The 20,286-nt window shown below is 29.6% G+C and overlaps 1 protein-coding gene across 2 annotated transcripts; it reads left to right on the top strand.

Moving 5' to 3' along the window:
* The first annotated feature begins 1,538 nt into the window (after window positions 1–1,538).
* LOC127279123 (U11/U12 small nuclear ribonucleoprotein 48 kDa protein-like) lies at window positions 1,539–20,275 on the top strand. Of its 2 annotated transcripts, XM_051301275.1 has the most exons (6): window positions 1,539–1,777; window positions 9,511–9,679; window positions 11,836–11,898; window positions 11,977–12,011; window positions 12,141–12,313; window positions 14,079–20,275. In XM_051301275.1, exons 1-6 carry the CDS (start codon window positions 1,646–1,648, stop codon window positions 14,683–14,685), a joined length of 1,179 nt encoding a protein of 392 aa, XP_051157232.1. In that variant the 5' UTR covers window positions 1,539–1,645; the 3' UTR covers window positions 14,686–20,275. The 2 variants fall into 2 exon arrangements, with proteins under 2 accessions (XP_051157232.1, XP_051157233.1); XM_051301276.1 differs by lacking the exon at window positions 11,977–12,011 and having other exon boundaries at window positions 1,540–1,777; window positions 12,169–12,313.
* The last annotated feature ends 11 nt before the right edge of the window (window positions 20,276–20,286 follow it).

Consider the following 20,286-nt stretch of genomic DNA (forward strand, 5'->3'; position numbering starts at 1 on the left):
GGTAAAAAAAATTTTTTACTTTGATTTTCCGTAATGAAAAAATCTGATTGGTTGCAAAATAAACAATTTTTTTCCTAAAGGTGTAAAGGTGCTTATATACCTCAAATTTCGATCAGATGAACATTATTTCTGGACCGTGAAAATGCGTGAAAAGTCATTTTCACGGCGGGTATTTTTGAATTGTTTTAAACAAAAAATGTTTTTTTAAGAAATATAATATTAAATAATTGTTTAAATATGTAAGAACACTTTTAAATAGTGATAGAAAAATGATTTGATTGAAAAATTTAGCAAATTTTGCTTTAAAACGTTTTCTGCTACAAGAAAGTGTAAAATGACGATGTTTGTGAAATGGTTTGTACAGTGCTTCTTCCTTGAGAGTGTCTCTCAGAGCTTTGTTTATGTTTTGTCGGTTTTTTTTAATTTGTAATAAATAATGAATGCTGAAAATAAATTGGTAAGTTGAAATGTTTATTAAATAAATTTAAATTCAACTAATTGTTTCGAATAACTGAAAGAAACTTAATATGCAGAAAGTATTTGAGAGATGAGTGGAAAATTGATTTATAACCTCAAATTTATACGCACCTACTTTCTGTGTTTCTAAATATCAAGTTTTATAATTACTTATGATTTTTATAAGTAATTATAATTAATTTTCGAAACAATTAGTTGAATTTAAATTTATTTAATAAATATTTCAACTTACCGATTTATTTTCAGCATTCATTATTTATTACAAGTTAAAAAGAACCGAAAAAACATAAACAAAACTTTGAGAGACACTTAAAAGGAAGAAGCACTGTACAAACCATTTCACAAACATTGTCATTTTACACTTTCTTGCAGCAGAAAACGTTTTAAAGCAAAATATGCTAAATTTTTCAATTAAATCATCTTTCTATTACTATTTTAAAGTATTCTTACATATTTAAACAATTATTTAATATTATATTTCTTAAAAAAACATTTTTTGTTTAAAACAATTCAAAAATACCCGCCGTGAAAATGACTTTTCACGCATTTTCACGGTCCAGAAATAATGTTCATCTGATCGAAATTTGAGGTATAAAAGCACCTTAAATGCTTCATTAAGGCCTTTCTTCAATAGGTTCCTAAATGTTTGCGTTGCGTGACTGACGCGCTGTGTCAGTTCATCGAGATATTTCGAGTTCAAGATATGACGTCAGAGGCCTGGAGGGACAACTAACAGACGACACAATGTTATTCTTATGGGGAAGAAAATTTGTTTCCACTTTCATCAATTTTATTCATATTTTAAACATGGAAAACGCTTGTTGACATATAATAAAATTAAAATGTGTGTTGATAATTGATTTTGTTATATATTTGATTCAATTGCATTGATAAATTCTCTCAATTCGTGATAAAATATAAATTTTGAGGTTAGGGGTGTTTGTTTACTAATCAGAGCCTAATCGAGAACGACTTTCGAAAACAATTGTGCATCGGCCCATTGACGTTCATAGAGTTTATTGTGGAATCTCCTTAAAAGTGTCTGTCTGAGTTCCCCCTTCCCCCATGTATCAAACTATCATTTGTGCGTTGGCCTTGACGATCGTTGGCTATTGAAGTTAAGTGTAAGCTTAAAATCTAATGCAAAAAATCATGTAAGTTCTGTAAAATGAATATAAAATCAGCAGAATATCGTGAACAAGAGTTAAATAAATTGATTACATTTTCTAAAAGTACCGATAATGTTTTGGAAAATGTCTTATCAATGTTCCAATGGACTCGTAAAAATGTGGATGAAAAGGTGAGTGAAACATAACCCTTCAAACCATACATTTTACATTTTAATATTTGAAATTCTACTATAATTTTTTTTCTAAAATGAGCATTAATTTTATTTCAGAAAAAAATACATTCATATATAAATATACTATTTCTATTTTTAAATATTATATATTCAAATATTGTTCTTCATTTCGTATTAACTAGCGCTTCGACTACGTTGCTTCCATGCTCCCTTTCATAATTTCAAAATATTGAATTTAAGTTGATTTTCAAATTTTTTAATTAATGACAATAATAATTTACCTTCTAATATAAATTCCAACTTGAATAATATATATTATATAATAAATTCTAAATAATCAATTCAATTTTTATGCAATTAATTTGTAATTATAATTTCTATTCATGAAAAATTGTTTAATATTTTTATATTTTCAAAAAAATGGATCTCCAACTTCAATTAAATTAATTTTTAAATTTAATAATTCACGTTAAAAATTTTTGAACCATAAAATTAGTTTATTTTGCAATTTAATTTAATTTTTTACATTTTCAACTTGTAAAATGAACAGTGTTTCATTTTTTCTTTTACAAAAAACTGACTATTGATTCATTTTGAAATTTTGTGAGCTATTTATTCAATTGTTAAATCAAACTTAATGATTAATATTCATAATTCTTTGCACGCAAAATTAACGAAAAAATTATATTTCAATTTATTTATATTTAAAAAATTTTATGTAATGAAATTACTATTTTGAAAAATTAAAAAATTAAAATTATTACAGTTAATTTGTAATTCATTTGTCATATGAAGAGTAATAATAATTTTGATATTTTCTTTTTTACGAAAAATGAACAAAAACGCAATATATTAATTGAAATGAGTAATTTTTCATTTCAATCTGTTGATTTAAAACTATCAATTGAGGGCTCCCTTACAATAAGGGGACGAACGCTCGGCGAGTTACTTTCTTACCAGTCAAAGGTATGAAAATGTTCATAAAATTAAAATTCGAAATTTTGATTTTTGAAAAGTACTACCTTATAGTAAATAAGAAGGCGCATCTTTTTTTCCTTTAACATTTTCTTGTAGAACGAATATTTTATTTAATAATGTTAAAAAACTGTAAATATTTTATTTATGAAAGAAGCGATTGCAGTTCCACCTATACATTTCAAATTTTGATATACGTTTCGCATTTCTATTAAAATTTCACATTCTCAATGCTCATTCCTTATTTCGATATTTTTCGAGTTCCTTATTTCCTAAAGTCATTTAAGGTATCACATCGGTAAAACCGTTTTCTATAGATTTTCTTGAAAATTTTACCATATGTTCTTATTATCATTCTTGACAAATTTGCAAAATATGAAGAATTTTCGCCGTACGAAACCAGAGATATTAGCAATCAAAGTTGCTTATTTTGCATGGGAGACAGGACTAATGTATGGGGGAGAAGTATATTTTCATAAATATCATCAGAAGTTTTCTATAAATTTTTTTCAAAAACTAATGTTGAATTCAGAAATAAATTTGGAACTAAAATATACAAAGAAATTTATAATTTACCGTGCCGTTTATTCGTAATTATAAATTAAAAATTCTATTTCATGACGTCATTTGCAATATATAGCACACCCGCCACTTTGATGTGGCAACATCGCAGGATGGTAACATTAGTTAGAGAGAGACAGTAGTCCACAGTAGTCAAAGCGAGACTTATAGCGACGTTGTCAAACCTCCTACTCCTTCCAATCGCTGCTAGTGTGGGGTATACGTGTACGAGTGTATTTGTAGAAGTAGGTACAGTATGGGCTGAGAGTATAGGGAGTTGAGGGCGAAAGTATAGTGCGGGAAGTAGTAATGCGAGCTACAAACTTTTGACTCCGATTAGTGCCGATGTGATACCTTAAGAGGAAAGAAGAAGAAGAAAGAGTTCCTTATTTCGAGATTTATCGAGTTCAGTGCACCACTGTTTTTTTAAAGAAAGGAATGGACTACAGGGTATAACATCATTTTTATTTCTTGGATCGCATAGGGTGATACTTATAGGTTTTTTTTCATTTCCATTTTCAATGTTTTAAAAATATTTATTTTTGTATGAGTTATCTTTGAAGCTTCCGTTGAAACGTAAAACCGGCTCTAATGCTCTTCAGTGAGAATTTTTAGAACTCTTTGTTATAGGGGACTTTCTGGTTTAAAATTAATAAAAAAAGACACGCTTTAAAACTTTTATTGAAAGAAAAGTATTAAAGAAATTGCAAAAATCCTTTTTGGACATTGTTGTACATTACGTAGAAAAAATATTAAAAAATTGTTTGAGTGTATTTAGATCAATTTCGTAGCTGTAAGTGGGGTCTTCCAAATGGTACCTTTTTCTTGGTACACTTGATTCCGGACAACCAATAATATATAAATTCAAAATTCAAGCGGGAATTTCTTCATAAACGTTTACTCTAGACAATAAACCTAAAAAACAATTTTTTAAAAGTTTTTTTTTTTATTTTTTATGTACATTTTTTTCAAAAATTCGCAATAACGCCGTGTTTTTGGGGTAATTTACCCCCGTATAAAAAACATGGGGTAGAAATATGAATTTTTAAAAGTTTATTCTCTAGTTTTTTTAAAATAAGGAATCGAATGATCTTTGTTTTTTTTAAATTGGTTTGGTAGATTTCGAAAAAACCCCTCTAAGAAGGGTTGCTACAACCTACGCTGCACTTAGGCTTCAAGGAATCTAAAGAAAATGAAGCTAATAATATATATTTAAAATTTATGAATCAGGTGTCCGTTTTTCAAAATCCAAAATGGCGGATCCCAAAAACCCCCGTGTAACGATTTTCAAGCAAGCATGTTTAATTTTTAAAAATTTGTCCGACATATTGGATCTGCCATTTTAAATTTCCCAAATCTGAAGCCTGATTTGTTATCAGTGACCCCAAAAACCTAAGAATACCGCAAAAAAATTTAAGTATTACTGCAGTAATACTTAAATTAAATTAATTACACAACGCGAATGTTTTTGGGCTATTTATGTACCCTAGAGTGTCAAAAGATGAAATATTCTTTGCAATTATATTTGTAAAATATTACAATTTAGAATTAAATTATTGAATATCCTGTTATTAAATCTTGTTTTTTATGGAAATTAAGCAGCTGGGTCCTTCGGACTCAGCTCAGGTACGAACGTCAAAAAATGAACTCAGACACGTGAGGGTTAACACAGGTGTATTCAACTAAGAAACGGTAGTAGAATTTTTATTAATAGACAAAAAATGTAAACCACTTCTTTTCGCGCATCAAGCTTAAGCACGTTTGGGTGTAAGGCAGGTCAGGCGCTCACGTTGATATGGCGCGCGTCACAATAATAAATTCGTTTAATACATTTCTAGTAGAAAATACAAATTTTCTCTTTTTGGAACTTAAAGAGGAGACTGTCATGTACACTTCATTTAAGTTTCATCATAATCAGAGGGGTAGAACACATAAATAATGAAAATTGTTATTAAAAATATCGAATTTTTAGGTTTACAATTTTGTAATTATATTCATTGAAAAGAGGGCAATTTTTTATATAATCAGTATAAGTTTCATTAATTTATTGCAAACGATTGTTGAGTTATTAATTTTTCTTTAAAATTTTGTTTATGCAAAAAAGACTAACAAAAATTTAAAATTTCAGAAAACGGTTAAAAGTGTTCTTTTGTTTTATTATAAACTATAGATTTTGAAAAAAGTTTTAACATTTTAGAAATGATTCCTTCCTTCCAATGATTTGTTGACACGCACGGAAAAAATTTTGGTGCACCAGTTGTACTGGTTAGTTAAAAAATTTTTGTACTTTAAAAACTTTCAAAACTCTTCTTTGGGTGTAACTTAAATCCAAGCCTTATAGAATCTGAATATTTCAAAGATTTTATAAAACTTTAGCGGACAAGTTATATTCTTCCAAGTTCCAGTGAGATCCCTGTTGAAAATTCCTATGTGAGAACACATATGGGATCCCATCCAGGATCTCTTGTGAGTTCTTATGTGGGTTCCCATACAGGTTCACACATAAGATCCTGTATGAAAAGGTTCCTGGGATGAACTTGCGTGAGATCAAGCGCACGATCTTATGTCTCTGTAAAAGCAATAACACAGGATCCCATGATATGAGGTTTCCTGTAGGTTTATAAAATCTTTGAAATATTCAGATTCTATAAGGCTTGGATTTAAGTTACACCCAAAGAAGAGTTTTGAAAGACTCATATATTTTGTCTTTTTCCTTTTCACAAACAGTATCTAAGAAAGGTTTAATTTTTACTGCCGTGAAAAATGGTTTTTCATGACAGAAAAAGTCCTATGATTGTTATTTTCCACTTGTAAAATCTAATAGCAGAGTTAAAAAGTCGATAAGTTGAAGAAAATTATAAATGTACAGTGTTTTAATTATTAACTGAAAAAATAAATAAATAGTAAAAGTTTTTAACTGAATATATCTTGTAAAATTTATGAAATCTTACAGAATTATTATTATCCTCTTCTACTTCATTTGTAAGACATTACAAATTTTCATTGATAGAAAAACTCATTCTTGAATTACCGTTATTTGGATTTTCTTGAAAACTCATCTCCTCTGAAGGCATAGTCACTGAAATTGCACGAACTTTTCTAAAAATTAGAAATTACTTTATGTTATTTACTGATCTGAATACTGCGTTTTACTTACCTGCAAGTCTTCAATCTTTCTATTGTCGTGTTTTTAATGCATAATTACAGAAAGCACACATTGCAATATTTTTGACATTTTCATCTTTTTTTGAAATGAAGCACAATTCATTCCACTAATTATGCTTTGGTCTCCTGCCTTTATTTATATTATTTTTTTACAACGATCGTTTGTTAAATAGTTAACTTGTTTAATTTTAATAAACACGGAGAGAAATAGATGGTAAGATCTTAAGATGGTTAAAAGTAGATGTTATCCGGTACCATCATTATACTACTCGGTACTATCAAAGATGTTACAAAAAATATGGTTATGTTATCCACTACAATCAAGATGTTACTCCGTACAATGTGGATAGTAACTGATAGAATCTAGATAGCTGTCCGTATATGTAAGATCAAATATGGTACCTGGTACTATCTTGTTTGTACCCCGTACCATATATTTTAGTTTTTTTTAGTTTACATTATATTACAGACAGCTAAAGACGTTATAAAACAATAGTAAAAATAAAACACACACATACATTATCAAATTCCCGAGTGCTGGTAACAATAATATTCTCTAAAATTTAATATCTCATCAATCATAAAAACCATTTTTTTTAAAACTATGATTGGGTCTTTCTAAGACAAGACCGAAATCCAGAATGTCAAAAGGGCTACGTTCGAAGGGATTGTAAAATATTTTATGCGATACCAATTAAATAAAGGACACTCAGCCACGATATGATTAAAATCATCCTTGACGATTCCACAAGAGTAACACGAGGCAGGATCATTTGACAATAAAAATTTTTTCTTTTTTATATAAATATAAGTCACATGTTTATTAAGAAGTCTGATTTGTAAAAATACACGTTTAAAATAAAGAGGGGTACTCTGACATAAAAATGTTTTACTGTCTTCAGGAAGTTATAAGACAGGATAAATTAATAAATTATTCGAATTATTGCATCCATGGATATCGCGTTGATACAAAATTTTTTTATATTTTTTAAGATGTCCACCACCTGGCTCGAAAGAGAAAGTGCTCCTGCTGTCCACTTCAGCAATGTCTTTAAAAAATGTTTAATTTGCAAGTACCAGTTAAATTTTCGATCGCTTAGGTTTGAAATGGCTAGATCTTTTAGTTTATTTAAATAAAGCTTAGGGTAAGGAGAGTCATATCAGAGAGTTTTCTCAACCATGAGAGGACCAACCGAAAAACTCGATTAGCAAGGGGTAAATTCCCAACTTCCCTTCTAACTACGTAATTAGGGGTATTATTTGGCAAACTAAAAGTACACTTAGGCAAAGGCTAACAAACAATCTAATGTAAGCGTTCCATTTTACTAGAGTGAATTATTTTAAGTATTGTATCTACTGCCGTATTCGCAGAGCTTCTTCTTTTATTTCTCTTAAAGATAAAGATTTTGGTTTTATTAACAATTACAGTAAGTCCCTTCTGTTCGCAATATAATTTTAAAGCATTAAGTTTCTTACTAAGCTCTAAAGAGGAACTCGCAAGTAGCGCAAAATTATCTGCGTATTCTAAGGAAAGCACCTCCGTCTCATGATCAATGGAGAGGCCTCTGCAACCCTGTTTTTTCAAAAATTTACCAAAGTTACTTACAAAAATGATAAATAATAAGGAACTCAGTACCTCTCCCTACAAAACACCTCCAGTAACTTTAAATGATTCGGTTGAATCATTTCCAACCTTTATTGAAACTGAGGCAGACTTATAAAAATTACGTAAAATATTTATAATTTTCGATCTTACCCTTGAAGTCAACAAACGCTGCATAAACTCTGCCATTATAATTGTTAAGATGCATTTGAATAAGTAAGATCAGGCAGGGTAAAAAGATTATCAGTACAATTTCGTGATCGTCTGTACCCAGACCCATTTACTCAGTGTATTATATAATATTTGTGTGAAGATCTTCTACATATCCGTGATATTCGTCATTGGATATAATTTTTGTCACAAAATCGATAAAACGTCTAATAATACTTGACTGAACTATTAGTATTTTTGCAAAGAAATACAAGCAATTTTTGTTATTAAATTTATATTATATTAAAATTGCGTTCACCTGGCGCAGCCGAGTCCAAAACCGTCAGGGGTCCAAGATAAAATTTAATTTATATTTAATAAATCGCGGGCGCTAATCGACTGAAGGTCGGCAGGAATAATTATTAAAAATTATAATAAAGAGACTCTATATTTATTGATACGGGGGTGATGTTGGGCGAACCCAATTAATAAAATCTTATTTCAGTGGTAGTTATTTAATTGAATCTACTTACTCTTATTTCGTTACAATTTATTATAATATCCTTTCACAGAACAGTAGTCGCTTGATCGGTACTTTTCTCATACAAAATAATTATAACTTTGACACAATGTACAGACGTCTTACACATTGTGAGCACGGAACAAGAGTAACCATGCCTGTCCTTACTGGCGTCTCGTGAAAATGGTCACGTGACTAAAATTTCTAATAGACATACAGTACCGTCGGAATTTGTCGGTACGATTGACGTGCGCAGGATGAAATGTTGATGTCGCACCTAAATTAAGATATTTTAAGTTTGAGAAATGCTAGAGACTTGAAACTTAGATCACCTGAAAGCTGATAAAATTCTGCTTCTAAATATATACCTATAATTTTTTTCGACTTTCTGGAGCGATTATAACACTGGAAAGATTTCGAAAAAACGTCTAATTTTCCCAATTTCGTACCCAGTTTTTGATTCTTAATTAAGGTGTGACATCAACATTTCATCCCGCGAACGTCAATCGTACCGACAATTTCCGACGGTACTGTATGTTAAGAATAATTCCTGTTACAATAATCTAAATGTTATCTTCGTAATATAATAATTTGTACGAATAATATATTCGTTTTTCACCCTGTTCTAAGAAAAAGTTTTTATTAGTAACCTGGAAAAGTTCCGATTTTTATTCTGAAAAACCTGAATAAGTCAAGGAATTTTAGTGTAATAAAGCGTGACAACCTTAAAAATTTAACTGTTATGTGTATTTTTAGGAAGAACATTATGTAACGTGTCCCATCAATCGTGGACATCGACTTCCTGAAAAAATGTTACAAAAGCACATAGATATTTGTCGGTGGACAGAAGAAGGTTATGATCAATATGATGTTGAGCTTTCAGAACCAACTTTATCACCAGATAATCCTTATACTATTAAAATTGGTACATATTTTATAACATTTGCATAAAAGTATGTGGGTTAGACTATTATATTTTGACCGAAGTCGTTGCGGTTTAATTTTTAAAAAAATTGACGCTTTTACAAATGATTCTGTATAATAATCACTAGGGTAAAAATTAAAAAGAATTATGTCAAAATTTTTATTTTTGTACTTTTAGTACATGTAAATTTTGTTTTGATTTAAATGTTGAGAAAGTGTCAAATTTTTATTTTGCTTTTTAATGAAGATATTAAGTTGCAAAGTTCACAAAAGGAAGAAATTGAGTACTCTGAACTTAATATTTCTTGTATATTTAAAGTAAAATTTTAAAAAGTGTCAAAAAAGGAGGAGGCTAATATTTCTAATCTGAGGTCGATTTTCAAAAATTCAAATTGGCGGATCCAATATGGAATTGAAACACTACTCGGAGGTTTTTGGGGTCGCTGATTACGAATCTAACATCATTTTTTTTAATTAAAAATGGCGGATCCAATAAGTCGGATGTCAAATGTTGAGGAATTTATATTGTATTCTATTTGTTTATTAAGTTCTTTAGCCGTCAAGTTGATTAAATGTAGTCCAACTCTCACCGCGTGGAGGTAAACGTAGATTAAACAGTCTTTTTTAATCAAAAATATTTAAAATCTAAAAAATTAAAAAAGACTGTCTAATCTATGTTTATCTTCACGTGGTAAGAGTTGAACTACGTTTAATCAAATTGACGGCTAAAGAACTTAGTAAACAAATAGAATACAATATAAATTCCTCAACATTTGACATCCAACATATTGGATCCGCCATTTTAAATTTAGAAAAACTGATGTTAGATTCGTAATCAGCGATCCCAAAAACCCCCGAGTTGTAAGTTTCAAGAGAATTCAAACGATATGTTTAAAAAAAGTCCGCCATATTGGATCCGCCAATTTGAATTTTTGAAAATCGACCTCAGATTCGTAATCAGTGACCCTGAAAATCCCCGAATAACAATTTTCAAGTGGATCCGATGAATTTTTAACATTGACGTCCACCATTTTGAATTTTGAAAAACTCATTCGATTCGTAATCAGCGACCTTGAAAACCCCTGAGTAACGATTTTTAAGCCAATTGCCTAACAATTGGTCAACTTTTTTTGCATATTTTTTTGACACTCTTTTTGAAAAAAACCCCTAAAATCTAATGGTTAATTTGACCAAAATACCCCCGTTTCACATAAAATTAATAAAAAATTACTTTTTCTGCCTTAATAAAAAGTTTTCAACCATTTAAACTAAAATCCCAAGGGGGCGAAATATAGGCCTTAGGGGCCCTCCTCCTTTTGAAGAATCTTTTCACTAACTTTATATTTGATAAGTTGAATATTATTTTCATTACTCAATTTTTGTTACAAATCATTGTCGAAAATCTCACAATTAGGTTATTTTACAGACGAACTAATAATTTTTGTCCACTTTTAAGAATTATTCTATCTTTTTTATATATTTTGTAATTGCTAAAAAAGTGCGAGTTTTCTATACCTCCTCTACTTCAAACTCATATTTTAAGTGAAATAATAAAAATTTAAACATAATTGTATTTATTTCATTTTCTAGTTATACAGAATCATTTGTGAAAGTATAAATTTTCTGAAAATTAAATCACAATGACTTTGGTCGAAATATAATGGTCTGATCCATATATTGGTAAAAATTTGACAAGCGTACCCACCTTAAAAAAATAAAAAAAGTGCGTTATTTCTGAACTTTGGGTTAATTTAGTTTGTACACAATTTAACCAAATAAAATTTTATTCTTTGGTTTTAAAAATGACTTTCCTCTAGGAGAGACCAGGGACAGTTGATAAAATTTTAAGAATCTCTTACAGTGACTAGAGCTTAACTCTTATTTGTTTATAAAGATGATTAAATTACACCTATACTATTTAATTCTGAAAAAGTATCATTGCTTTAGCTTTATGTGGGTGATTCTCTACGTGGCTCACAATTTGGTCATTGATACTAATGTCAAACCATGCCTAAAAAATAAATGTTGTTCATTGTGAAAAGTATCAATTCGATCCTGAAATCTTTTTTTGAGGAGGGCACGCTTGACGAATTTTGACCCATGCAGTATATATCTAAATTATAAGTTTTTTTTTACATATAATGTTTTCATTCACAGATGCAGATCTTCAGGCTAAAATATTACTCATGGCGAAGCAAAAAAATTCTAAAATGTTGTTAGGTTCGTTATTTATAAATTTTTAATTATTTTAAAATTAATAATTTATAATATAAATTTAAAAAACTGATTTTATTACAGAAAATTATGAATATAATCTCTGTCTCGGACACGCCATATCCTTTTTTAATTGCTTCTATAAATACGATAAAACTTAATAAATAACTACTTTATATCTTATCAATTTTTGTAAATTATAAGAACATTTTGCTTCATTTTTCCTTATACAATTATAATCAAATTAAGTTGTTTATTTTGCATTGATAAAAATAGGGGTAGGAGACCAAATGATTCCCCGCACATCGAACAGAATTTTCTCATCTTTCACCAGTGATGAACGTACAGCTATTTACGATTATGTTATTGCCAACACTCAAAAACTTAACATTGGCCAGGATATTGCAGACTTGAACAAAACGTATGTATTTAATAAATTTTCTTCTAATAGATTACAGTTGTTATAATTATGATAAGAAATTCAATCATATTCATTAAGAGGTTAGGCCACTGCAAACTTTTCAAAAAATGGAAATCCGCTAAATAAGCCGGTATTAGAAAATGTCCTTGCTGTTTTTTTAATTTCGTCAAGAATTACGAGCTGCGTCTTGTTCGCCAATTGGATAGTAAAAAATCAAGGTGTTCTAAGAAAAGAGTGGCTATCTTTTCAACAATTCATTAAATCATGTTGAATTAAATTTTTTTAAAACTCTTACAATATGTATAAAAATGTATCATAAGTTTTACTTGCCTAAATTTTGTTTACTCTTTTTTAAAAAATTCGCAAAAAATACCTTTTTTAGGCCTTCTAATTCAGGATACCCCCTTAATATTATTTAAATATAGGTAGAGGAATTACAGAAATATAATGAAAACTAACTTTAGACATAAATTAACAAATTGTAATGATCTATATTTTAATTGCCAAAGGATTCGCTCGCCAGATGGGGACCGAGTCCTTGTGTTCACTTAATTCTTACTTGTGGCATGAAGCGCCATCTATTTGTCTTTATGGAACTATTGCGTACTATGATCTAGAGAAGAGGTATAGTCAATAACAAGTCTTAGTTTAAACCTTCGAAAGAAAGATATATTAAAAATAAATATATAGAAGTTAAATAATGAATACAAAATATAAGATAATATAAAACAATGAGTAATAAAACAATGACTCGATACAATGCAAAATAACTTGTGGTTGAGTGAGTCAACCTAATCTTTAGAGTTGCTCGACGGCACCGCCCTCTATGTGATTGTTCTGGCCAGTTACTTGTCTGAAATTAAACAAAGGTACCTTTAATATTCGCGATCGCGTTCACCAGGAGTTAATCCCGTAATTTATCCATAATGTAAGTTAAGCTATCACGGCAAACGAAAACTAGAACGTGCACTCTGAGAGACGGTGCTACTTACGCCGTCTACTTTCTCTCTCTTCGCCGGGCGAGTATACTTACGATACGCCTATCGTTACAAAATTAAAACGAATAATTTTTAATTGATTAAAATTACAAGAAAATTCTCTCACTGCACGTGGTCGGGTTAATTCCAGTGCGGGTTCAAGGATTAATAAAATCAATAATTAAATTTATAAAAGATGTTATTTTGCCGGGCGCCAGTCAACTATTGTCGAAATTCAATTATTTTAAATGAAATTGATTTTTAGCATTTACTTTAGTATTTTAACAAGGAAAGGGAGAGGGGTAAAATGGTAATGACCCAAATAATAAGAACCAAGCGTTGTTGACAATTGGATTTAATAATCGGAAATTTACTTACAGTATACTTCGTCAAATACTCTATCCAAACCTTCGCTATACGAACACTCACACAATTTTATAATATAAAATTTCTACAAAGATTAATCCAGGAATGGTTTTTCCATCGAACGTGCGTTCTGCCGACGAAAATCGTCGCGCCTCAGTCTTCTAATTTTAGTCGACTATAGGAAAAGTTTTGTTTAATATTTTTAAAATAATATTTCCTGTTACAAATTATAAACTTCAATACTTAGTATTTAGTTGCAAAATTCAGTAAAGGCTATATAAATATTAAAATGTCCGATATGATGAAATGTTTGGCGCGAAAGTTGACTGAACATTGAAATTAAATATTTGTTAAATATTTGATGGTAAATTTAAAAGACTTTTTTAATTAATATATTAATAACTTTTTATTTTATTCAACAGGAAGGAAAAGAAAGAAGAAAAATTTATTTCATACTTGGATCTTTTAGTTCAAGAGCGCAATTTAAAAAGGCGCAGAGCAAAGCATCGTGGTGTTCATACGAATAAAAAATCTCATGTAGAAGTCTTACGAGAAGTGATAGAGCAGCAGATGGAAATATTTAAAGAATACCTCTCTGAACAAGATGTTCAAGATGGAAAGGAAGAAACAGTGCAAAAAATTATTGCCCCTCCAGAACATTCTATAATGACCGATGCAAATTATGAAACCACAAATTACTCTCCTGACCGTTACGAGACTTACTTTCAAAGGGAAAAAAAGGACGATCGACATTATAAAGAAGATAACAGAAGAGAATATCCTAAACATCAAAATGAATCACATCATCATTCATATAAGCGAGATAAATGTAGATCGAATGAGGAACGATATAAATCAAGAGAAAGAGAGAAATATAAAGATAGGTATCAAGATGGGTCAAAAGATGACAGATCTCGGAAAAGAAAGAAAAACAAATCCAAAGATAGACACAGAAGTAGATCTAATGTACGTAGAGAACTAAAACACCATGAACATAAAAGTAGAAAACGAAGTAGGAGTAGATATTAGTTAACTTTTGTATTAAAAAGCACTTGAATGTCCAAAGTAGTTTTGTTTTCTACAGTACGAAACAAAATTTTCAGTACAGAACATAATTATTAATTGACGTGTTATTAGTCAAGATTTGAAAAAAATTGATTTTTCAGTTTTCGTATTTTTCTCCAATTGGTCTACTTTTACTCCCATCTGGGTCTTCTCGGTTCGTGCGTCTGATATACTCAAATTATAAAACTTTTTGAAACTTGTGAAAACTGTTATTTCAGTGCACTTTTCATTTTATGATAATTATACTGACAGATTTCGATTTACTAGGCAAAAAAGGTATAGTTACCTTGTTCTACACCAATTTAGCATTTTCATAAAAAAATGCCATTTAAAATTTTTTTTTAAATAACAAATTTTAGAATATTCTCATGATTTGTTTACATTTTCATGTTTCTTTACATCTCTCAACTTGAACTTGTCTTTAAAAAAAATTATAAATCTATGCAAATGAAAGAACAAAATGTCAAATGAAACCAAATTCTACATTAAGATAACATTTTTACAAATGAAAAATAAAATTTGAAATTGTTAAATTATATAGTTATAAATATAAATTTTTATTAATTAAATTGAAAGTGAATTTGGCTTCTAGAATAAAATTCGGCATCAGAATTCTTTCAAAGTAATTGACAAGTTCCGTAAAAATTGTATCGCTTCTAAAAGTAAAACAATTGGAAAGTAGCCACCAGCGTTTAAAGGGTAAGTTTCTTAAATGTTTGATTTATTTTTCTTCTATAGTCTTTTCCTATCTGATTATGATAGGATTAATGATTATTTCTCTCACTCAACTCAGCTTATATTGATTTAAATCAAGTTTCATTTAAATTTAATTAAATGTATTTTTCAGTGGATATACTTCCCATGTTCCCTTAGATGAAAACTTTCTTTCTTGTAAATGATTCGGAGCGTATATTAAAATTAGCTTTATATTAGTCCCCTCCGGACTAAATAATGCAAGGAGAGTTGAGAAAAATAATTTGAATAATTTTCAAAAGTAAATTCAAAATATCTCTGAAAACGTTATTTTTTAAAATTTTAAAAATTTTGCAAACCAATTTTCGTTAAAGAAGCGAATGTGGTATAGTAAAACACATTTGAATGCTCTCAAACACTGTCATTTATTATAGACGATATCCTCCGAAGAGGAAAATTAGGTCTGTTGTTTTAATTTAAAAATTATTACTCGTGACACCTTTGTCTCTTCCTCTGCCTTTCGTGTTCAACAGTTGTAGTTCGCATTCGAATGCTTTGTGAATGGTGAATTTTTGGCACTCATAGCATTTGCGAAGACTTTGACCTTTTAAGGGGACATTCATTCATTCTTTATATGACCGTTGTTGTCGCATTCGTTACAACGCTGTTTAAATTAATTACATAATAAAATTTGACCAAATTTAATTTAATTTTAATCTAAAAATTATTTGCTTAAAACATCATCAAAAACTGGCCTCGACATTTAATAAATAATGAAAATTGAAATAAATAAATCTTCATCGTCAGGCGCCAATTAATTCTTAAGATAATTAATAAACTATAAAATAACTCTCCTCCTCTACTTCCTTTCATGCTCCTCTAAGAGCTGATTGATTGCACGATTCAAAATGAAAGCAGGCAGACTCGCCAAAAATTTAGTTAGGGCTATGATTTTAGCAGTTAGGTCTTCATCATCTCCTTTCTCCATCGCTTTTGCCTCAGAACGAGGAGATTGGATCCCTTTTTAGGTAATGGGATGAGTTGTTGTCTTTGAAACTTTTCGATATCCTCGAGGTCTGTATCACTAATCAATCCCCGTATTGGTTCTTTTTCATCCCTTTTTCCTTCCTGGCTCGGCCTCTTATCTAAAATTTACACAGATTTCTTTGGGGGACAGTGGGGCAGTGGTTATTTCATCCTTATGGGGAAATATTAATAATGAGGTTCATTTCTACGCTGTCTCATCGTCCTGGAACTCCGGGATCGGACGGTGTCTAGGCTGTCTCTAGGCACCTAATTTTAATAACTTCTCCGTTACTGTCCTTTTCAATTAACTTATCGTTGTTAGCAAGTTGACAATTAATTTGTCGTTTTCCATTTGAGAAGTCATGAGTAACCGTGTATTCTCATAACGAAAAAAGAGTAATTTTCATGCTGAATTGAATGATAAAGGCAGGTTTGCGATTAGTTGAGCCGCTTTTCCAGTAAGCGATGAGCTTGGACAATGCATCTTTTCGACGCTTTACATATTTGATTTTAATCACTAATGATGAGAGTAAATCCTTAAATGAAATCCACGATGAGTATTCGTCTGAGAATTGAGGCAGTGAGATTTCTGGAAGCTGTATTCGTTTGGAATGAGTTGATTCCGTTTAATGAAATCATTGATTAACAGTCATTCTTAATATAAGGATGATTTAAGAATTCATAATCACAGTTTTTACCGAGCTCATTGTGACTGCACGGAACATGTATCTTTCCATGTGAGAAGTAGTATGTTTTACTTCTACGTCAGAAGTGAGAGAATCTGTTTTTTCAAGTTGAGTGTCCCCTTATCCCGCGTTTGTATTTTTATGGGAATGAGTGCTCATTGTGAGCGTTGAATGAGAAGTTATCAAATGGAAAAGAAACATTTCTTTGTTTTCATTTAAGCTTTTTATTAATGCTTTTCAAAAATTTTCACTATGTATGTATAGTGTAAATCAACTCAAACTTTTAGGAATCCACATTAAATGTAATAAAGTTTACAAAATCACTTTTTGACAGTAATAATTATCTTGGTTGGCTCCCATTATGTATTAGCTGTCCCTTCATATATTTATTGTGAAGTCAACCATATGTTCTTTAGTGAGGCATTCGTAATTTTGCTGATAGAAACAAGTGCTCTATTTAACAATGGTATTTGCGTAATTAAAAGCACTTTAATTGGAATGCCCATATCTTCCAATTTGTTCCTCTATAAATGTTTTGTCTTCTTTGCCTCTGGTTTCTTTCTGGGATCAATTGACGAACCTTCACCACTTGCTGAGGTAATAAAGCTAGTGAAATTTTGACAACAAGAAGGTTTGATATTGATTTCAGGCTGTGATGCTAATGCGCATCATGTTGTTGTGGGCAGCACTAACATCAATAAAACAGGCAGAAAACAATAATCTGCTTTAGACATTGCAATCTTTGTTGGATGTATTCCTGTTTGACTATGGGTAGAAATTTTTAAGGCTTTGAAGTAAAATTTCTGTAAACTGACCTCATTTTGTTTCAGCTGGTTATTACATATATACATAAATGGATGATCAAAAAATTCATAATCGCAGCTATCACCGATTTGGTTGTGAGTAATTGAGAATTCCATCCATAAATCATTAAAAACTGTAATGGTTGAGTTGGCTTCGATGAGTGAATAATTTTCTAAAAATGACCGTGATTGTTCATATACTGTTTCCTGTCAATTAAGACGACCGAATTTAATACGGAATATTAGTCCTAAAATTTAATCAGGGTATACATATAAATAAATATACTATACCTAAGTATCCTTTCTAATTTTTTTTATTAAAAAAGAATGAACATCGTTATATTTATATACAAGTTATTGTAAATAAATAATGAACTTAGTAATCTCATTCGTATAGATAAATCTGATCTCAGAATAGGAGAATGAGTCTTCAGGATGGATTCTTAAAATCACTCTATTTGTCAAATTCAATGATTCCATTTACAAGAACCAAAAGTTCGTTATAAATGGAAACTAATATTTTAAAAAAAGAATTGTACGACAAGAAAATGTAATGTAAATATAAATTTTATATAAAAACAAAAGCAAAAAAATCTGTGCAAAAATTATTTTAGTAAATAAATAAAAATCAATGAAATAATAGCATTTCAGATAACAAAATGAAAATATATTTGGATGTTGATTTCTACATTCTTTGTATACAATATAACTTTCCCAAACCTTATTATAAAATAAAAAACGTAGGGGTAGGGAGTCAAAAGTGCCAAAATAAAATTGCCAACGCCAAACTTCAAAAAATATATGATATTCAACTTTAAGAATGCAACTTCACGTTGTGTGCAGTTTCATTCGTTTCTTTTTTTTTAATAAATTGTCAGTGCTGCATGAAATGTCAGTTTCTTAAATTATCGGTATACTACATGTTACGGACGGATTTCCGTAATTTTTTTTTGTTAAATATTATTTATTAAAAATAATATTTATTTAATTTAATTAATGTTACAACTATTTGTCAATTATATAACAACTGCATATACAACACAAACACACACACATATTTAAGTTTCTGATACTAGAATATTCAAACAATATTTCTAATTACTTTAACAACTATTTATAATTTCATTTTTTTTATTTATTTAATTTCTATATCAAAGCTTATTTCGCAAATGATGTCAGATTATTGAACTCAATATTGCGAAATAATTTGAACTAAATTGTCAATCGATTTCGCTAATTGTGGGACTTACATGTATAAAAGTTGCCACATTAATTTGTAAAATTGGGAAACATAAGAAATCATAAGGGTAATTCAGGTGGTTGAACTGATCACGCCACTAATAAAATGCAAGTTTGCTAAAACTTGCATGGAAACAACGAGGTGTTGATTGCAAAATCAACCCTCCCACCACTTAAAATTATATACCAACAGGGTGTGATCGTTACCACCGAATTATTCTTCGTGGAGTCTTATTTTGTTTTTCCCGCAGAGCGGAGGTATTTTTCCCGCAAAAAGGCGGACGATCATAAAAGTTTTACTCCCACTGAGAGTGGTTGAGGTTCTGTTTGTTCCCCGTAGTAAGGGTTGAAAGTGTTGAATTTATCAATAAAATACAAGTGGATATTCTACGGTTAGTGAAATCTATTGAATTATAAAAAAATCGTTTTAAAAAGAGAAAAGAAAAATATAAATATTCAATTATTTAAGAGCCATAAATGTTAAAAGTGCAAATTACATTTAAATTCAGAGAGTGATTTTTTTTACAACAATTGTTTATATCTCAAAATTAACTGTTTGGAAAATTCAGGTTTGGTGAACCCAAACTTCTGAATTTTTAATAAGCAGATTTTTGAAATAATAAAATAATTGTTTCAAGTCAATAAATATTACAAGTTTAATAAAAGGAAATTTATAGAGAACAGAGGAAGAAAAAATATACTTCCGCATGTTTGAGAATCATATATATATAATACGAAGGTCAAATTCTCAAGCGTTGGAAAGTAATTAGATACTTTTCGGTATCATTTATTTTATTATTATTTAGGTGAGTTTCTCTGGATTTATATGCACTAACTAAAAATTACAGAATTTCATAAAACATACACTATCACACTTACTTCAAATACACGAATTATTTTCTTGTTGTTAAAATCATTTCTTTTATTATTGAACTCTTTATTGTACTTGCAATAAATGTTATTTTTGTGAGACTTGATTTTGTTAATCAAGTAGCTTAAAGTAAATATTATTTAAATTGTAAACCTTTTCTATTAAAAATCAATTGGGAAACTAAATGTAAACAATTTGGGGGTTGAGTGAATAAATGTAATCTGGTTCTATGTTAATTCAAGTTTCA

This window comes from Leptopilina boulardi, unplaced genomic scaffold, assembly GCF_019393585.1.
Source record: "Leptopilina boulardi isolate dan_hultmark-lab unplaced genomic scaffold, ZJU_Lbou_2.1 LbouV2_214, whole genome shotgun sequence".
In the NCBI taxonomy this organism is placed as follows: domain Eukaryota; kingdom Metazoa; phylum Arthropoda; class Insecta; order Hymenoptera; family Figitidae; genus Leptopilina; species Leptopilina boulardi.